Source organism: Rhipicephalus microplus, chromosome X (assembly GCF_043290135.1).
Source record: "Rhipicephalus microplus isolate Deutch F79 chromosome X, USDA_Rmic, whole genome shotgun sequence".
In the NCBI taxonomy this organism is placed as follows: Eukaryota; Metazoa; Arthropoda; class Arachnida; order Ixodida; family Ixodidae; genus Rhipicephalus; species Rhipicephalus microplus.
Genome location: NC_134710.1, coordinates 243,516,215 through 243,532,905, shown reverse-complemented (window position 1 = coordinate 243,532,905; position 16,691 = coordinate 243,516,215). Strand labels below are relative to the sequence as shown.

General features: G+C 41.6%; 1 protein-coding gene across 4 annotated transcripts in view; it reads left to right on the top strand.

Moving 5' to 3' along the window:
• for (cGMP-dependent protein kinase for) overlaps positions 1-16,691 on the top strand; it is a 182,900-nt gene that overhangs the window by 158,742 nt on the left and 7,467 nt on the right. For 3 of the 4 annotated variants that reach the window (XM_037414181.2, XM_037414184.2, XM_037414183.2), the window contains exons 13-17: positions 1,632-1,773; positions 2,228-2,391; positions 9,675-9,797; positions 10,598-10,660; positions 14,252-14,318. In XM_037414181.2, coding sequence (XP_037270078.2) covers positions 1,632-1,773; positions 2,228-2,391; positions 9,675-9,797; positions 10,598-10,660; positions 14,252-14,318 — 559 coding nt within the window. The remainder of the gene's footprint in view (positions 1-1,631; positions 1,774-2,227; positions 2,392-9,674; positions 9,798-10,597; positions 10,661-14,251; positions 14,319-16,691) is intronic. The other variant, XM_075878880.1, reaches the window with a different exon arrangement.

Sequence of the window (16,691 nt, the reverse complement as noted above, 5' to 3'; positions counted from 1 at the left end):
GCGAATTAAATTGTTGAATGATCATATGCTCAGTGGCCTCACAGGCTACTGGTGTGACATTGTTAATGCCAGCTTAGCTCTGTATAGCTCTGTACCTTATTTATGTGCATAATTTGCACCCTCGCATAATTTGCACACCCCTAATATTTTGCCGGCTTTACTGAAAAAAAAGATTACTCCCACATTTCGCGCTCCCCGACCCGCCCGAGCCAGCTCGCCGGCGCTCACACATTTGGACCTTTCGGTGCTTCGGCCAGGTGCGCACCTCACTTTGCAGATGAGTCTCAGTCAAACAGGCTGTGAGTGCAAAGTTCCTTCTTCTGAAGACTTCCCCGGAACTAAGGTCCCTAGAATACTGCACCCAAACACAAACCTGTTCACGGGTCGCTCAAACTTCTCAAGCTTCTGCCTCCCCCTATCCCTATTCCCCGATTTCTACCACTGCAATAATGGGGAGAATGCGCGCTCGTATCGCGGCACGGACGACTTTCTGCGTCGAAAGCGTCCAAGGGCCTGTTGTGCCGACTGTTCCCCTCGTTATCTGCGTCGGTGCTGCAATGCTCACTTGGTCGATTTCGGAAGTTTAGGTTTCGCCAACCAGCCAACGCGTTTTGACGGTTTCCTTGCGATGTGCTACAGTAATTATATGTGTGGCGAAATTGAAGCTCGACGTAAATTTCACTGAAGAACACGGGAAGTGTGCCGCTGCAAAGCACTTCGACGTACTTAAACGTGACAACCGGCGCGATTGGTACACGAGAATGCAAAAGAGTCCGTGCTTCTTTATGCAAGTTTCCTGCCATTGAAGAAGCCTAATCAATTATGTGCGGATGCTTAGTACTTCTGGTATCGCCGTGTCGTGGGACCTAGTTTCTCGCAGTATTGTCAAAAGAGCTTCAAGAAAATGGGGCGTTCGAACACCCTCGACGGAACTGAGGACGATGTGCTATCAGACTTCGCAATCAGTGATTCTCATTAGACCGTGCGTGACCGGATCTGACCGGATAAAGTGTGTGCTATTTCAAAATTAACAAGTACATTTAATTAGTTTGTGCTCCAATTGATTTATTTTTTAAATTTATATACTGTGTGCGTTTTATGACTTTGATACAATATTTCGTATACGCTCGCAAAATTCCCGCATAATTTGTGCACCCAATTTTCGGTGCCCCAAAATTGCAAAAAAAAAGTGCACAAATTATGTGAGTAAATACGGTGTTATCCCTTCACTATTGCAGTGGTTGTTGGTGCTGTTGCTCCAGCCAGCAGATACTGGTTTTCATTTATGCTACTATCATGTAGTCTTTTCACTTTATTTCTTTTCAGTGTTTGTATCTGTGTTAACATTTTTGGTGTTGTCGCGGTCTAATTGTGCTGGTATACATTGTTGCAGATGATATTGCAATTTCACCTGGTTGGCGGAACTTAAAAAAGTATACTGCTCATTCGCAAGTTCGCTTGAAAACACTTTTTTTTCTATTGCTTAAACATGAAAATAATTGCAAAAGGCTCAGCTCTTCCGTCATAGTGTTAATGAGCAATAATACTGGGGAGTTGTATTTATAGGGCCCAAAATGTCTCTTGCTATCATTGGTGTTTGTCAGCTGTCTGAAGCACTGTCCATTCTGCAGTGGCAACTTTGATGACACCACCACAAGGTTCTATACAGCCTGTGTTGTGGAAGCTTTTGACTACCTGCATGCCAGGAACATCATCTACCGTGATCTCAAGCCAGAGAACATGCTACTTGATGTACAAGGATACATCAAACTGGTATGTGCTCATTAATATGTTCCACTGTTTTTTTAGGGCATGTTACATCATATTAGTTCATGCTAGGAGGCTCTCAGTGACAAGTTATTCTAGAGTTATTGCATATGAAAATTGTTATTTTTATATTGTTTAGAAAAAATGCTTTGCTTTGGACTTCCAAGCAATATAATAGTTCTCTAGACTAATATTAGTAGATGTAGAAATTAGTTTGTATGCCAGTCAGTCTCTATAGTAGTCTATATAAACCTAAATCTAAGCACACAGGTATTCTTCCCATTTTGTCCCCATTAAAATAGAACCCCTGTGCCCAGGAATTGAACCTGCACCCTCGAGCTTAGCAGTGCGATATCTTACATGCTAAGGCAATGGCGGGTCACGCAAGTACATTACTAGCATTTTTATGATGCTGTAATAACATCGCAACATTTTTAACCAGCTAATGTGTGTAATGCAGGTGGACTTCGGATTCGCCAAAAAGTTGGTGAATGGGCGCAAGACATGGACTTTCTGTGGCACACCTGAGTATGTTGCTCCTGAAGTGATCCTTAATCGAGGGCATGACATCTCGGCAGACTACTGGAGCCTGGGAGTGCTCATGTTTGAGCTCCTTACTGGCGCGTGAGTAGGCAGTTTTCATGGGCTTCATGCTTAAAGTTGTTGCATCATGAACTCTCTTGGAATTTCTGATGTTACATAGATGCAACAAGACAAATGGCTCAGTGCTTGAAAGCACTCTTTCCTCAACTGAAATTCGTAGTACAACTCTCACAGCATGCCTAGAAGAAAAGTTATTAAAGAAATAAGTTTTTGTCTTCCCTACAAGAAATGTTCAAGCCGAAGAGTGCGCATCGACGATGAACTCAAAGAGAGAAAACGACACAGGTGCTCACTTTTGTCTAAAATTTAATGAAGAAAAACAGAAAAAAAGACATACAGAGTACCATGCATAGGTCACTATGCAGAAAACTTAACTCAACAGCATCGGTTACACAGATTGCTTAAAAATTTCGCCTGACTACATGACAAGGTCTTAAAGGGGCCCTGCAACTCTTTTTGAGCATGGTCAGAAAACGCTGCCGATCAGTAGTAGAGGCTACCGGCAACATGCGAGCCAAATATTATAGTGCAGCATGCGGCCTGAAATTCACAATAAATTATCACAGTCAGCTGAAAATTGCTTTCTCTTCTCTCGACAAATCACGCAATATACCCAAAAATCACACGTAGCAAGCCCATCTATGAGCTGTTGGCTGATTTGAACATGGCGCGCTCACTCGTTACAGAGATCGCCGCAGGAGGCCGCTACTTATCCACACATGTGTGCGCGATCACACTGAAAAAGCCGCGCATTCGAAAAAAAAAGAAAAAAGTTCTCAAGGTCACGAAGCGCACTTGATGTTCCTCTGTGGTCTTGCCATCCCTCCCTGCTTAGCTTCCGGCGCTTTCGGCGGGACGAGAGGAGAGAATGCGATTGCAACGTGTGACAAATCTTTGTAACTCCGCTTTTACTGGATAGATTCTTAAAGCTTTTGCGGTGTTGAATTTGTGAGGCAATACGCTCTTCCAGTGAATTCATTCCATGGTTACTTGAAAAAGTGTTTCAGGGCCCCTTTAAAACATATCTGTTGAACCCTGCAAGGTGTGGTCCAGAAAAGAAACCTCTTTATCTATTCGTGACAGTGATCGCTGGCTTATACACTCATGACCTTCTTTTTTGACATTGAATGCCTCATAAATTTCTTTTGTAATTTTGTCTAAATGACAGAACAAAGCCGTGGTGCCTTTGCAATCCGCGGAGCACCCGCAGTCTTTGCAAAGCATTCCTAAGTGTGTGAAGAAGGCAGGACCTTTAACTTCATTCCCGTGTTCATAAAGGTGCAGGTGCCTGCCTAGCCAAGGTAAATGGGGCCACACGACATGTCAGGCTAAATTTTCAAGCCATGTGCAACATATGTTGAGTTATGCCTTTTGCATAGTGATGCATGGGTGGTACTATGTGTGTTATTTTCTTCAGTTTTCTGTCATTAAACTTTAGTTCAAAGTGAACACTTGTGTGTTATTCTCTCTTTGTCTTGGTCGTCAGTGCGCACACTCGGATAATGGTGAATACATACCGACTCGCCCAGTTTTCTGCTTTGTTGCAGAAGCTTTCGTCTTTGTTTTGACTAATTTTTCCTGCCCTTTGTTATACGCTTTCGTTGCTAATGGTTGCTAAAAGAGGCATGTGCTTCAAATAATTTATTTAAAGCAATATGTTTTCTTGCAGTATAGTTGAAGTTCGACTTAATGATGTGATCACTGCACTTCTCTAAATTGGGAAGTGAATCATTCAACCTTTCAAAATCTGAAATTGTAATACAGCAACACCTAAAAGCTACCATGGTATTGCTTTTGCCACTAACCTATGCCTGCATGTGTGGAAAGTTTGCAAGGCATGTATGAGAGAGGCCCCAACAAGGAGCCGTGCGCTCATGTCGCCTAGACATACGGGGTACCACTTCCAGATTATGCGCCCTCCACAAGAGGGTCGCGTGAACAGGTTGCTGATATGGGAAAACATGAAAAACAAATTAAGTGATTGTGCTAGCACTCATAGTGATACGGACTCGGGAAGAGTATTCGTGTTATTTGTCACATGAGCAATGCAATTACAAAAGCCATCGCCGCCATCCCTAGCACAATCAGGTACGTGATAGAGCTACCGAGTGACAAGTCCATTGTTCCCTGCATGGGTGCAGCGTGCCGCCTTGTCAAAATAAAGCTGGGATTGTGACTAGGATGCCTACATGTTATAAAGCAATAGCGTTATTCTCTGCATGGGTGCAGCGTGCCGCCTTGTCAGTAAAGCTGAGATTGTGACTAGGATGTCTACATGTTATAAAGCGATAGCGTTATAGCGTACACTCAAAGAAAAAATCTTTCTTTGTTAAAATTAGATGAAAGTGACTGATTTTTATTCAGACTTTTCTGGGAAAATTTCAAATTGTATTTGCTGACTAATTTAGTTTATGACATAACAGAACCCTATGTGTATTTGCCAGGGAATGAAAATTTCTTAGTTGTACAGTGTAGACCACTTATAAGGTAACCGCTTATAGTGCAGAACCGCTTACAATGCGGTCTTTTTCCAATCCCATTTACCCTTCCCTAGAACACCATGTATACGCATACCGCTTATTGTGCAGTCCCCCAAGATGAAAGACCGGTTATAATGTGGTTGCCTGAAATCGTTCGTGACAAATGCGGTAGCGAGTGCGCTTCTGAAAGGAGGCGCGCTGGATGCGCCGCTGGGAAGCGAACGACGAGTTCGTTACGGAGGAGGAGCATGGAGTGAACGAATGAGAGGCGGAGGGAAGAAAAAGAAAGTGAAAGAAAATGACCGCGGGACACTGCGCGGGCTCGCTGAGTAAGGGAGGAGGACGGTTGCCTCGGTGACCGATAAGCCTTTGCACCGGCGCCGACGCGGCTACAGCGTACTACGTCGCTAGCACAGCTTCGGCCGCCCGCTGCTCAATGTGGCACGTGCGATCCCGTCCTTATCAACTGCATGCGGTTAACAGTTTCCTGTCGGGAAAGACGTCGTTATCGAGCTTGCAACAAATATCGCGTTTGCTTCCCCGTCAGTAAATTGAAAACATTTTACGATTTTATGACACGAGCTTTCACTTTTGCTGCCAGTGCACTGTGGTACGTAAGCTTGGCTAGTTGTGGTCATTGCTGATCTCCCGGCCACGAACGCGAAATTCGTATCATGCATGCTGTTCTTGGTTCACTACTAGTGCAATGTTTTTGACGTCAAATCTTCATGTTTTGGACAAACTTTCCGCGACAACATGCCAAAGGGCAACCTAGGCCTAATCGGCGTTGTTTGCGCTTTGATTGATAGCGGTCGCGTGAATCTAAGTTGCGGTTTGGTACCGAATCAACGAAACTCCTTGCGGTGGCCGCACTTGACTGGATGGAATACATGTAGTTAACGAAAACGAGGGCGGCACCTGTAGTGCTCAAATAGTGGTTCGCGATTCGATTGCGATGTCTTAAATCGGGTGTGCGCTCATGAAATGGAATGGTTGGCGTCTTTCAACGCGTCAAATTCTAGACAAGATTCGACATAGTTTCTGTGTAATGCACTTAATTGAGGTGATCTAGTAGTCGGCGAATTTCCGCGATGGTCCTTTCATTCTGCCCCCTAACCACATCATTTCGCATTTATTTCATTGGCAACGCGTGTCTTTGGACGTTAAATTCTTTTAACATTCAGAAATGTAAATGTTAGCAAGCACGCATCGCACGCTTCGATTTTCGGACACGCGAAGCTGCATGTTTAACATGTTTTGCGCAAGTGTGGCCCTTGAAAAAGGTTGTTTCGGTTATAGTGCGGTACCGCGTATAGTACAGATATTCGCGTCTTCCGCGACTTACGTTATAAGCGGTCGATACTGTATGAACTCCATGAAATTTGATTTTTAAAAGATTTCATGAGTTTTCATTGCATTGCACTCTTCAAAAAAGAAAGCACCAAGTTCACTTGATACATAATGTGCAAGTTGCACCAGCACTGAAGCATCGTTTTTTCATGTGTGAATGAGGATTTATTTATCTGTGCATGTAGGTTTTTGTTTCTTTTGTTTGAATACACATTTGACTAACTCAATCAGATTAATCTTTTTGTAAGAGAGATGAAATAGGAAGTCACTATCAAGTTATCTGACTGAGCGAATTCTGAGGGCTCATTTCTGTTTCACACAACTTTAATGAAAGCATTCAGGTTGTATCTAGTCAGCTGTAACTCGCACTTCATAGTAAAAGCTAAATATTGTAGGCCAGATGTGTGTCCTGCATTCACTTGATAGTGCTTTTATGATTGCGTTAATCCTCTCTGCTATTTTTATTTTCTATGACTGTTTTTTGATAGTGGTCAGTGCTATATGTTACAGGATTTGCTGAATTCTTTCATGTTGTCATAAATAATTCAGGGGTCATATTCTTAATTGGTCACTTCGTAGTTCTGTCACTTTAGGTTTGCATCATCTAGGTAAAACAATAGAAATACATAATGTCGCATATGTGAAATGGCATATTTCTGTCTGAGCCATTTTTAATTGTATAGCGTTTGAGTGCACTCAGGTTCTTCATTGACACTCTGTGTTCTGTTAGCTAATACTTAATATAGTCAAGCACATTCAGTAGCCTCTCTGCTCAGTAGCCTCTCTGCTGTAGCATTGTCAATATGTAATGAAAACTGTCAGACAATTATTTCAAAAAAAGTATAGGCGATAATATTAGAAGTAATTGTAATATAAATGTGAAAAAGGAAAAGTGGATGGAAAGATAACTTGCCGTGGGAAGGAACCGAACCTACGACCTTCGAATAACGCGTTCGATGCTCTACCAACTGAGCTACCACGGTGGCTATCCCCCATCCACTTTATTGGGTAAGTACGTGCATTAAATGTGGGAGCGTCAGTCAGCATCGCCTTTTGCCATTGCAACGAGTGTAGGACACTCATTTTTTGCCTATTGGTGTCACGTAGCACGTGATCTTATTACGAGCTGGCAGCTGACCAATAATCCCTCACATACCACCTGAAGGCACCAAATCTGCCAATAGGTAAAAAATGAGTGTCTTCACACTCGCCGCAGTGGCACCAGGCGGCACTGACTGATGCCCCCATGTTTAATGCAAATACATACTTAATAAAGTGGATAGGATGATAGCTGCCATGGTACCTAAATTAATAGAGCATCGAACGCGTTATTCAAAGGTTGCAGGTTCAGTTCCTGCCCACGGCAAGTTCTCTTTTCATCCATTTTTCTTTCTTCACATTTACGTTACAGTTACTTCTAATAATATCCCCTATACTTTTCTTGACATAAGTGTCTGTCATTTTTTATTAATATTGATTCTAACAAGGTAAACAAGCCTTTAAGTTTACCCTTCTTTCCTTCGTTATCAATACTTGTATGTTATTATTTGTTTGAACATATTTGACAAGCGCAAATCTTGAGGACCAGCTGCAGCTGGTGAACAGGGCATGGCTATCGTAATGGCTACCTGGAATGAGGTGGCCCCCCTTCTCCAGGCATGGCATTAACAGTTCGCTATACACTATGGAATTCATTCACTCACTTTTTATACTCCAGAGTAAAAGCTATGCAAAAGTTTCAATCCAAATTTCTCCGTTAAAAAACAAAGACAGCATTGAATGTGATTCTTGAGTCATGCCACCGGCATATGTGCAACAAAATTCAACATACAATTTTTCAATTGTTTCTGATTCGACGTATCCTAAATCATGTGTAGCTGCTTTTTCACTCAGTAATGTCTTATTGCTGCACTCATCTGTAAAGTGTGAGAAAATGCTCCGAGAGTGGCAGCATTTTCAGGATGGCTGGATAACTGTACCTACTATTGCTTTGACAAGTCTTCTACATGCAAATAAATATCGATACAATGAATCTTAAGGGACTGCTAAAAATCATTCATTATTTTGAAAAGTTGTCATAGTGAAAATAAGATAAAATCTGCTCAAAAATCGCAATCATAAACATGTGAGTCCCCTTCCTATGCTGTGTTTATGTTCACGATCGTGTTACGCTCCAATAAGCGACAAAAAAACAAAAACGGTATATTATACAGAACAAGTGCACGTTTGTTTGAGGAAGAGTGCAATATATCCTGATGTTGGCAACTCAACTGCTGAACTACGAACTATTAATCGTGCACATGCTTTGTACTCACTGAGAAGCATCAGCATTAAGTAGCGATTCTTCTAATACATTAGGTAGCAATTAGTACATTAAGTAGCAATTAATACATTAAGTAGCGATTCTTCTAAAACAGTGCATGTGCGCTGTTTCAACATCATCTTTACACTAGTCGCCATTTCCTTATCACAGCCCCGCCGCGGTGGTCTAGTGGCTAAGGTACTCGGCTGCTGACCTGCAGGTCGCGGGTTCAATTCTCGGCTGCGGCGGCTGCATTTCCGATGGAGGCGGAAATGTTGTAGGCCCGTGTGCTCAGATTTGGGCGCACGTTAAAGAACCCCAGGTGGTCGAAATTTCCGGAGCCCTCCACTACGGCGTCTCTCATAATCATATGGTGGTTTTGGAACGTTAAACCCCACAAATAATTTTCTTATCACAGATGGTATGGATCATATCGGTCATCAGCTACGCTCATGTGCATACTTTGTCGTCACACTGTGCGTTAGTGAAGCATGCCCGGGCAATCATCGGCGACTTCATCCCACAGGTCACTCACATTGCATTTTTCACTCACGTAGCATTCCTTTTGTGCTGCTTCTGGAGCTCATCTTGAACACTCAACCACCAACCAAAAGGCCCGAAAACAGCCATGTAACAAGCGCGCAGGTAAAGCTGTCCGACGAAAACAACGGCAGTGGTGCAATCAGGTGCGATGCCTGATGCGAGAAAACAAGCACCAGGCAATTATGATGGCTATTGGGCTCTTGCATATTTGAATAGGGCAAGCAGATGGAAAAATACGCAGGCGTTTTGATGATTAATATAGAGCCAAAAACGAAGCTGGGCATTATTTTTGTAGCCGTGAGTAACTTTTTGAAATTGCCATTCGTTATTTTGAAGTGTTGTGGAAATAAAGAGGGATGCAATTCGATATGTAATTCTGAAGCATTCGGTATTCTGAAATTAGTAGTAGTGAAATATTTTTACATTAAACCAATGGACATTTCATCGTCATCATGAGCTTGACATTTTGAGAGGGATTTAAGGAAAACTTTATTCTGAAAAAAATTATTAATCTGAGGTTCGCTATAACGATATTTCACTGTACTACCTGCAAGGAAAACAGCATGGCTTCGGAAACAGTTCATGAACCTGCATCTAATGTAAATATCCTTGATGTCCTTGTAATGCAGACCTCCATTTACGGATCCCGATTTCATGAAGACGTATAACATCATCTTGAAGGGGATCGATGCTATTGACTTCCCAAGGTGCATCACACGCAATGCAACAGCACTCATCAAGAAATTGTGCAGGTAAGTGCAGTTAAAATTTTAACACTCAGTCTTTGCTCATTTTACCAGTAAATTGAGCTTTACTTTGTATGGGGGCTAAGATGAGCAGTACCCACTCATCTAGATATTGTGTGTTTTCATTTTTCCCTGTGCTACTAACAGGATAGTTCACCCACTTTAGGATTTCTATGGGAATTGAAATTTGATGCATGTTTGGCGTGCATGTATTCTTTCTTTATATCTTGAACTATTTGAAAAGATTTATTCATTTTAATAAAAACCCTAAATTGTAAGTTTTGAGCAGTCTTAATGTTTGGCACTCCTTATCACAACATTGTGTGCCATTCGATGGGGTTATGGGCAAGCTATAAATGGTTATTTTTATCTCCTAATTAATTATTTTAAACGTACTGCTCACTGTGGGCTAGTCACACCTGTCAGGACTCTTAATAGAGTTTTACCATTCATCCATACTGCCCATCTAGTTCAGGGCTTTTCCATAAAAGGGATGAATGGTTTCAAGCAATGTAGTATTACATTCTTCCTATTTCCTTTTATAATGGATTCAGTAAGTTTGCAAGTTAAAACAATAGTAAATACTGTATGAGTCACGTATTATGGCTAGTGCTGTGAGACTTTATTTTGACAAACCATGGTGATAGTTTAAGGATTTAGAAATACTTGTTGTTTTTTCTCAAATGTGCCTTTTATATTCTTTTCATATATAGAAGCCCCTTATTATTTTGTGCCGGCAATCAATGTGGTGTTGTTTCATGCTTACACAGAGAAGCAGCTATACTTAAGCTTTGTTTTTCTTTCAGGGACAACCCAAATGAAAGGCTAGGCTATGGTAAAGGAGGAATCCGGGACATCATGAAGCATAAGTACGTTTATTAGTCCTGCTTTTGGCTCAACTGCCACATAATTTCTATGTTGTAAGGAGCCCTGAAGCCACTCTTCCATACGGTGTAAGAGTATGATTGGTTTCTGCTTCTTTGTGGATGTTCAGTGTCATATGGGTGCTGCCTACTTCTCCATTATGCACTGAATGCAATGAAGTGGGTAACGTAGAGTAGTTCATATGGTCCTGTAAGGGCTTCATTCCTGAAAAGAAGAGGCTGCTAGGCAGCATAAGTAAATGGCGTTTCCCAAGAGCATGTTGAGACATTGTGTTTTACTTTTCTGCTAGAGAATCAATGGAGTGATATTTGGTGGAGTATATGCAGCATGCATGCAAACACTCAGGTGTAATGGTTTATGGTGTGGCCTTCCAGACTGACCATGTTTGCGGCAACATAAGCACTGTCTCCTACCTGATCACAGTGCATACATTTGGCATCTCTCATAGTCATATGGGGGTTCAGGACATTAAACCCCCTCAATTGTGATACAGTACATAATTTTAAACTCTAATACGTGGTAATATGCTGCCTGGCTTTAGTTTTCAGCCTTTTTCTATTTTGTGTAAAAGTGTTTTAAGATAGTGTAATATTGTTTCTAGGCTTGTGCAAATAGTGAATTTTAGGTTCGAAGCAAATTCAAAGCAAACAGTTATTTTGGTCGAATAATTTTGACTCAAATTCAAATAATATGTAACACATGTTATAAAGGAAAATTAGTATATTTTTTATGACCCAACTAACCTGCACTATATATATATATATACAGTAAAAGCTCGTCGATTCGAATTTCACGGGACCGGAAAAACTGTCCGAATTACCCGAATGCTGAATTAACGAATGAACAGGGAAAACGACATTTAAAATCAAGCTGCAGAAGCATACCTTTATTTGTTGAAGTATTTTGTAATTGTCGTCTGCATTTTCGCGCAGATTCCGGCTGACATCACAATTTTTCTTAACTGTTCCAAATGGCCAACAGCACGCAAGCTGTCGGGAGTGTTCAGGCAAGCGTCCTCTAATATTAACAGCGCCTCCGAGACTTCCCGTGAGGTGCGATGAGGTCGCGGCTGTATCTCCTCGCATGATTCTTCGTCAAAATCGGGGTCTTCATGGGCGCCCGTGACATCATTAATAATCTCTTGATCGGTCAGGAGACCACTCGTGGCGACACCATGATCAATCGCGATGTAGTCCTGAAAGGTCACATCTGTGGGAAGGACAGCATCGAAAGTCGGGCAGTCATCGTCGGTGGACTCGGCTGACACCTCCTCGATGCCATCGTCAGCTACTGCTGCATGCTCGGGCCTCGCAAAACCGCTGTGCCGAAAACAGTTGGCGATGACTTGCGGCGGAGTGTTTTTCCACATGTGGGCGATGATGTGCACTGCGCCGAACAAGTCCACTTGATACAACTTTCCAGCTTCTGAGCATAGGATCATTCGCTCTAGCAGATGCTTGCGGTACTTCGACTTCAGCTGAAGAGCGGACGTAATGAGCAGACGTACATCTGCTATTCGGCTGAAGAGCAGACGTAGTGTTGGGCGACAAAAAAACTACTTTGATGCTCTTCAGTTCGACTGTACAGTTATGGGCACTGCAGTTGACAACAACCATAATTATCTTGCGGTCCTTCGACGTGAAGTGCCGGTCCAACTGCTGCAGCCAGCCGCGAAAAATGTCCAATGTCATCTATGCCTTCCTGTTCACTGTGTACTCGACAGGAAGGCTTTTGACGTTCTTAAAACAACGTGGCTTAAGCGCCTTCCCGACGACAAGTAGTGGCAAGCGCTCCGTGCCAGTCATATTGGCGGCAAGAAGCACAGTTATCCTTTGCTTGCACTTCTTGCCACCAATGCATGCGTCCCCTTTGAAAGTCACCGTCTTGTCGGGCAGAGCTCTGAAAAATAGAGCAGTTTCATCTGCATTGAACACGTTACGTGGTTCATATGCGGCGATGTGCTCCAGCAGCTTCACATTTCTCCACTCGGTGGTCACGCTTTCGTCAACACTGGCCTTTTTGCCGCACACACTCCTGAAGACAAGTTCGTGTCTCTCTTTAAACCTCGCAAACCATCCTTCTGACGCTTTGAACGATTCAATGTTCATCATTGCAGCGTACTTCTCACCTTGCGCCATGATGAGAGGTCCACTCAAAGGCAGATGCACGTTGCGACAGTCAGTAATCCACCGGAGCAAAGCTTCTTCGAGCTGGGGATGAGCTGCGGTTCGCAATCACTTTCTAGAGGCATGAAACTTCTCGCTTTCGAAGGCTTGTCGAATCTGTTGTTCATTTTTCACGTATGTTCCCAACGTGCTCCGCTTCACGTTGTACTTGGTCATAACCTGCTGTCGCGATTCGCCGTTCTTCAGTGCTTCCAAAATTTCCACTTTAGTCGCCAAGTGCTTCACGTCGTAGTTCTGCCGCTTTTTTGGCGTTGCCATCGCTGTAGCGCACTATGGTGGTGGCATGCAAATACCGTCACAATGGAAGAAAAAGAGAACTCCGCAAGAAGAGATGGTTCCGACACGACAACACAAGGGAAAATGGCGTCGGAGGCGCTGAGTGGAGAAGAAAGACGACGCCGACGTTCGGTGACGCTGCGATCGCCCCCACTAGTTGATGATGATGGCGATGCCACTTAGGTTTCGGTTTCACTCCAGTGGTGCCAGCGCTGCTTTATCACACTTTTGTGTAGCAGCAGCCGTCAGCATTTGTCCGAATTAAGCGGTGCAGAGCCGAATTCCGACGAAATAATGAAGGTTTAGTCCTATAGATTAACATGCACTTTGACCGGGACCAATAGAGCCGTCCGAATTATCCGAATGTCCGAATTAACGGGTGTCGAATTAACGAGCTTTTACTGTATATATATATATTTGAAACAAGGCCTTTGCAGAGGCCTTTTTTTGTTATTCTTGCTCAGAGGAAGTAGAAACAACTTAGAATAGTAACAAGATTTGACTTTTGGTAGATTGCAAATAATAATCTGTAAAATATGTTATGTTTTAATATTTACTGTGCTTAGAGTATATAAGCTGGTATAACAAGTTTTTAAACATCAAAATCATGAATCCATGTGAGGTTGCTATCTTCATTTGACCATGAAAAAAAACTTCGCAGCAGTGTAGATTTTTAATAGTGTCTTCATGGCTTAGCATCCCTTCATTGCAGTGAAATTACCTTTATAGGAAGTTACATGCCGACTAACATATATTTAAATCGGTGCTTTCACATTGTAATATTCCTTCACTGTAGTGAAACCACCTTTGCAGGAGTTATACGTAGACTAATATGCATCAATTCATTCATATCGAATACCTCAAAATTTTTAATAATTTAAATTCGAATCAAAGCGAATTTGAATACTTTCATATTTATTGGAATATTGTAATCAAGTTTAATTGTTCTATCAAGCCTTATTGTTCTAGGCAAACAGCAACAATCAAGCCTAATTGTTCTAAGCAAACAACAACATTTATTTATTGTCTGCCAGTGAACTAGCTAACACAGAGATTGGTGTGACCCTTGCTAAATGTTGAATGGCATTAAGTGCATTTTTCATTCCCTTGCAGGTGGTTTGATGGATTCAATTGGGAAGGCCTCCATACCAGAACTTTGAAGCCACCTATAATTCCACAGGTATGCAGGCATTCACTTTGCACTTAATTTGTTCATAAGAAGCGAGAAACAGTGCGAATCAAGAAGAGTACAGAGACAGAATATCACTTATTCTGTCTCAGTCCTGTTGTCCTTTGGTTCATGCTTTTTTTGTGTTTTCTATGCGCAAGCACCAACTGGTCCAAATATGCACTCTAGCACTTAATATATATTTGTGGCTTTCATTACACAGCCAAAATTAGAGATCTGAAGCCATCGTTTTTGTTATTGTGACCTAGCTAATCATAAAAATACATATTTGTCAAAGTGAAATTACTTTTTCTATACTCCCTTGCAGTGATGCACTGACAAGCAGGAATGGGGCGAGCATTTGTTAAGCTGTACCCACTCCACCATACGTCAGCCAACTCAAACCCTTATTTCTCTTTTCCTTGGAGGGTTGTCTTATGGCTATTTAACAGAATCGTCCACAGTTTCCTTCTGAAGAAATAAAGTTCACCATCAATCTCAGTCTTAGGCACACGGCAGACCCAACGCTTCTTGGTGGCTTTCAACTGCCGTCACCAGCAGCGAACACAAAACTCGTTTACTCCAAAGGGTCTACAGGTGGCCCTGTTGCCGTTGTTTAGTGTATGATCAATCACTTCCAACTTGAAAGCAGCTGTGTAGCTTCAGTATCGCCCCATAATGTGACAAGATTACCGACACAACATACAAAACACGCGGCAATGCGCACTTGCCGCTTTGGCTTGGCTTAGATTGGATTGAATATCTGTGCAATAATTGCAGTGTTTTGGTCTGGGACAAGATCTTATATTTTAATCTATACATAAATAGGTGGAAATGTCACTAAAGCTACTAATATTTCAGGTTTTACGTGCTTAAAACAGGAATCTTAACCTAACTTTAGGCATGATAGGGGCCGAAATAGGCATTATAAAATTTTTATTAATGTGATGTAGTTGTGAAGTATGTGTGGTGCATTTTCATGGTAAATACTTGACAAATAGTTCAGATGGGAATTATGAAAAGTAGAAACCATATTATACAAACTATCAATTCAAAGGGACTCAAAAAAAGCTGGTTCTTGAAAGTCCACATTCTGCAGTCGATACAGTTATTTCAGCACTATGAGCAGGCTGTGTATAATTAATGCCACACTTTCATGCTTGGAATGTTGCATCAAGTCCAGCAATCTTGAAAAACATTATACATTCGTTAGCCGGCAAAACTGCTATATGATTTATGCGAAAGGTAACATTTTTGCTGGCTGGAATGACATCATCAAATGTTCAACAAAAATAACAATATAGTCGAGTATGTTTACAATTTTTTTTTCAAATTGAAGGTATAACAAGATTAACCATGTGATTATCATCTCTAAATTGAAGGGTTCAAGACTCCACTTTTTCCTTCCCAAGCAGACTAGGCTTGTAAGCTTAAAATGAGCAATCATCATTGATGGAGGTTTATGGAGCTTGTATCAACTGTAAACACAATCCTCAGGGTTTTTCTATTTACCTATTTGATGTCTTTGAACAGGAAAAAAATCTTTTATTTTAGACAAGTTGTGACATTTTGCGAACTTTTTTAACAGCTGTTGTCTTATACATAGGATTAATCAAGCTTTTGTTATATTGTAGTCTCCGTGTAACAACATGAATCATGTGCAAAAAGTTTTCTGTTTATGCAAACTTTGATATTGCTGCAGCATTGTGCTATAAAAAGTGTTTTACCTTATCACACAATTGTACACATGTATATTTTCTCATGTAATTATTTGTGGCAAATGAAATTAGTGCGAGGAAGAAAAGTTAATGGCAGGGCATGTTGCAGAGGGGCGGAGTTTTTTGTTGATCTGTAAGTCGGATCTTTTATGAAGCAGCGTTATTTTCATGCGCAGTCACAAAAGAGTGGAGGCATAAGACAACAGGTTAGTAGCTATGGTCACTAGCGCTTTCGGCACGCTCCGTATGCTTGCACCTAAAACATGAGCAGAACCACCTAGATGCAGTCATCATCTTTCCAAGCTACAGTTTACACTATACCTTGCTGAAATATTATGTGGAAATTTTTATAGGACATTGCTTTCTATAAGGGCAAGAAGTTATGTATACTCATCTTTTTTGACAAGCAGAACCAACTGCAACTCTGAAGGAGCATGTAATAATTTATGATCATGCCTGGAAAAACTGGGTCTCGAGAAAATGCGCAGTAGTACTCATTTGGTTGAGCAATACACTCAAACCTCGTTATAGCAAAGTTCCATCTCACATGAAAATAAATTTGTTATTACCAAAAATTTATTATGAAAGTATATTTCGAACACTATATCTTTTGCAAGGCTCTTTTTCGTTTACATTGTTATAACCAATATTTCGTTATATCTGAGTT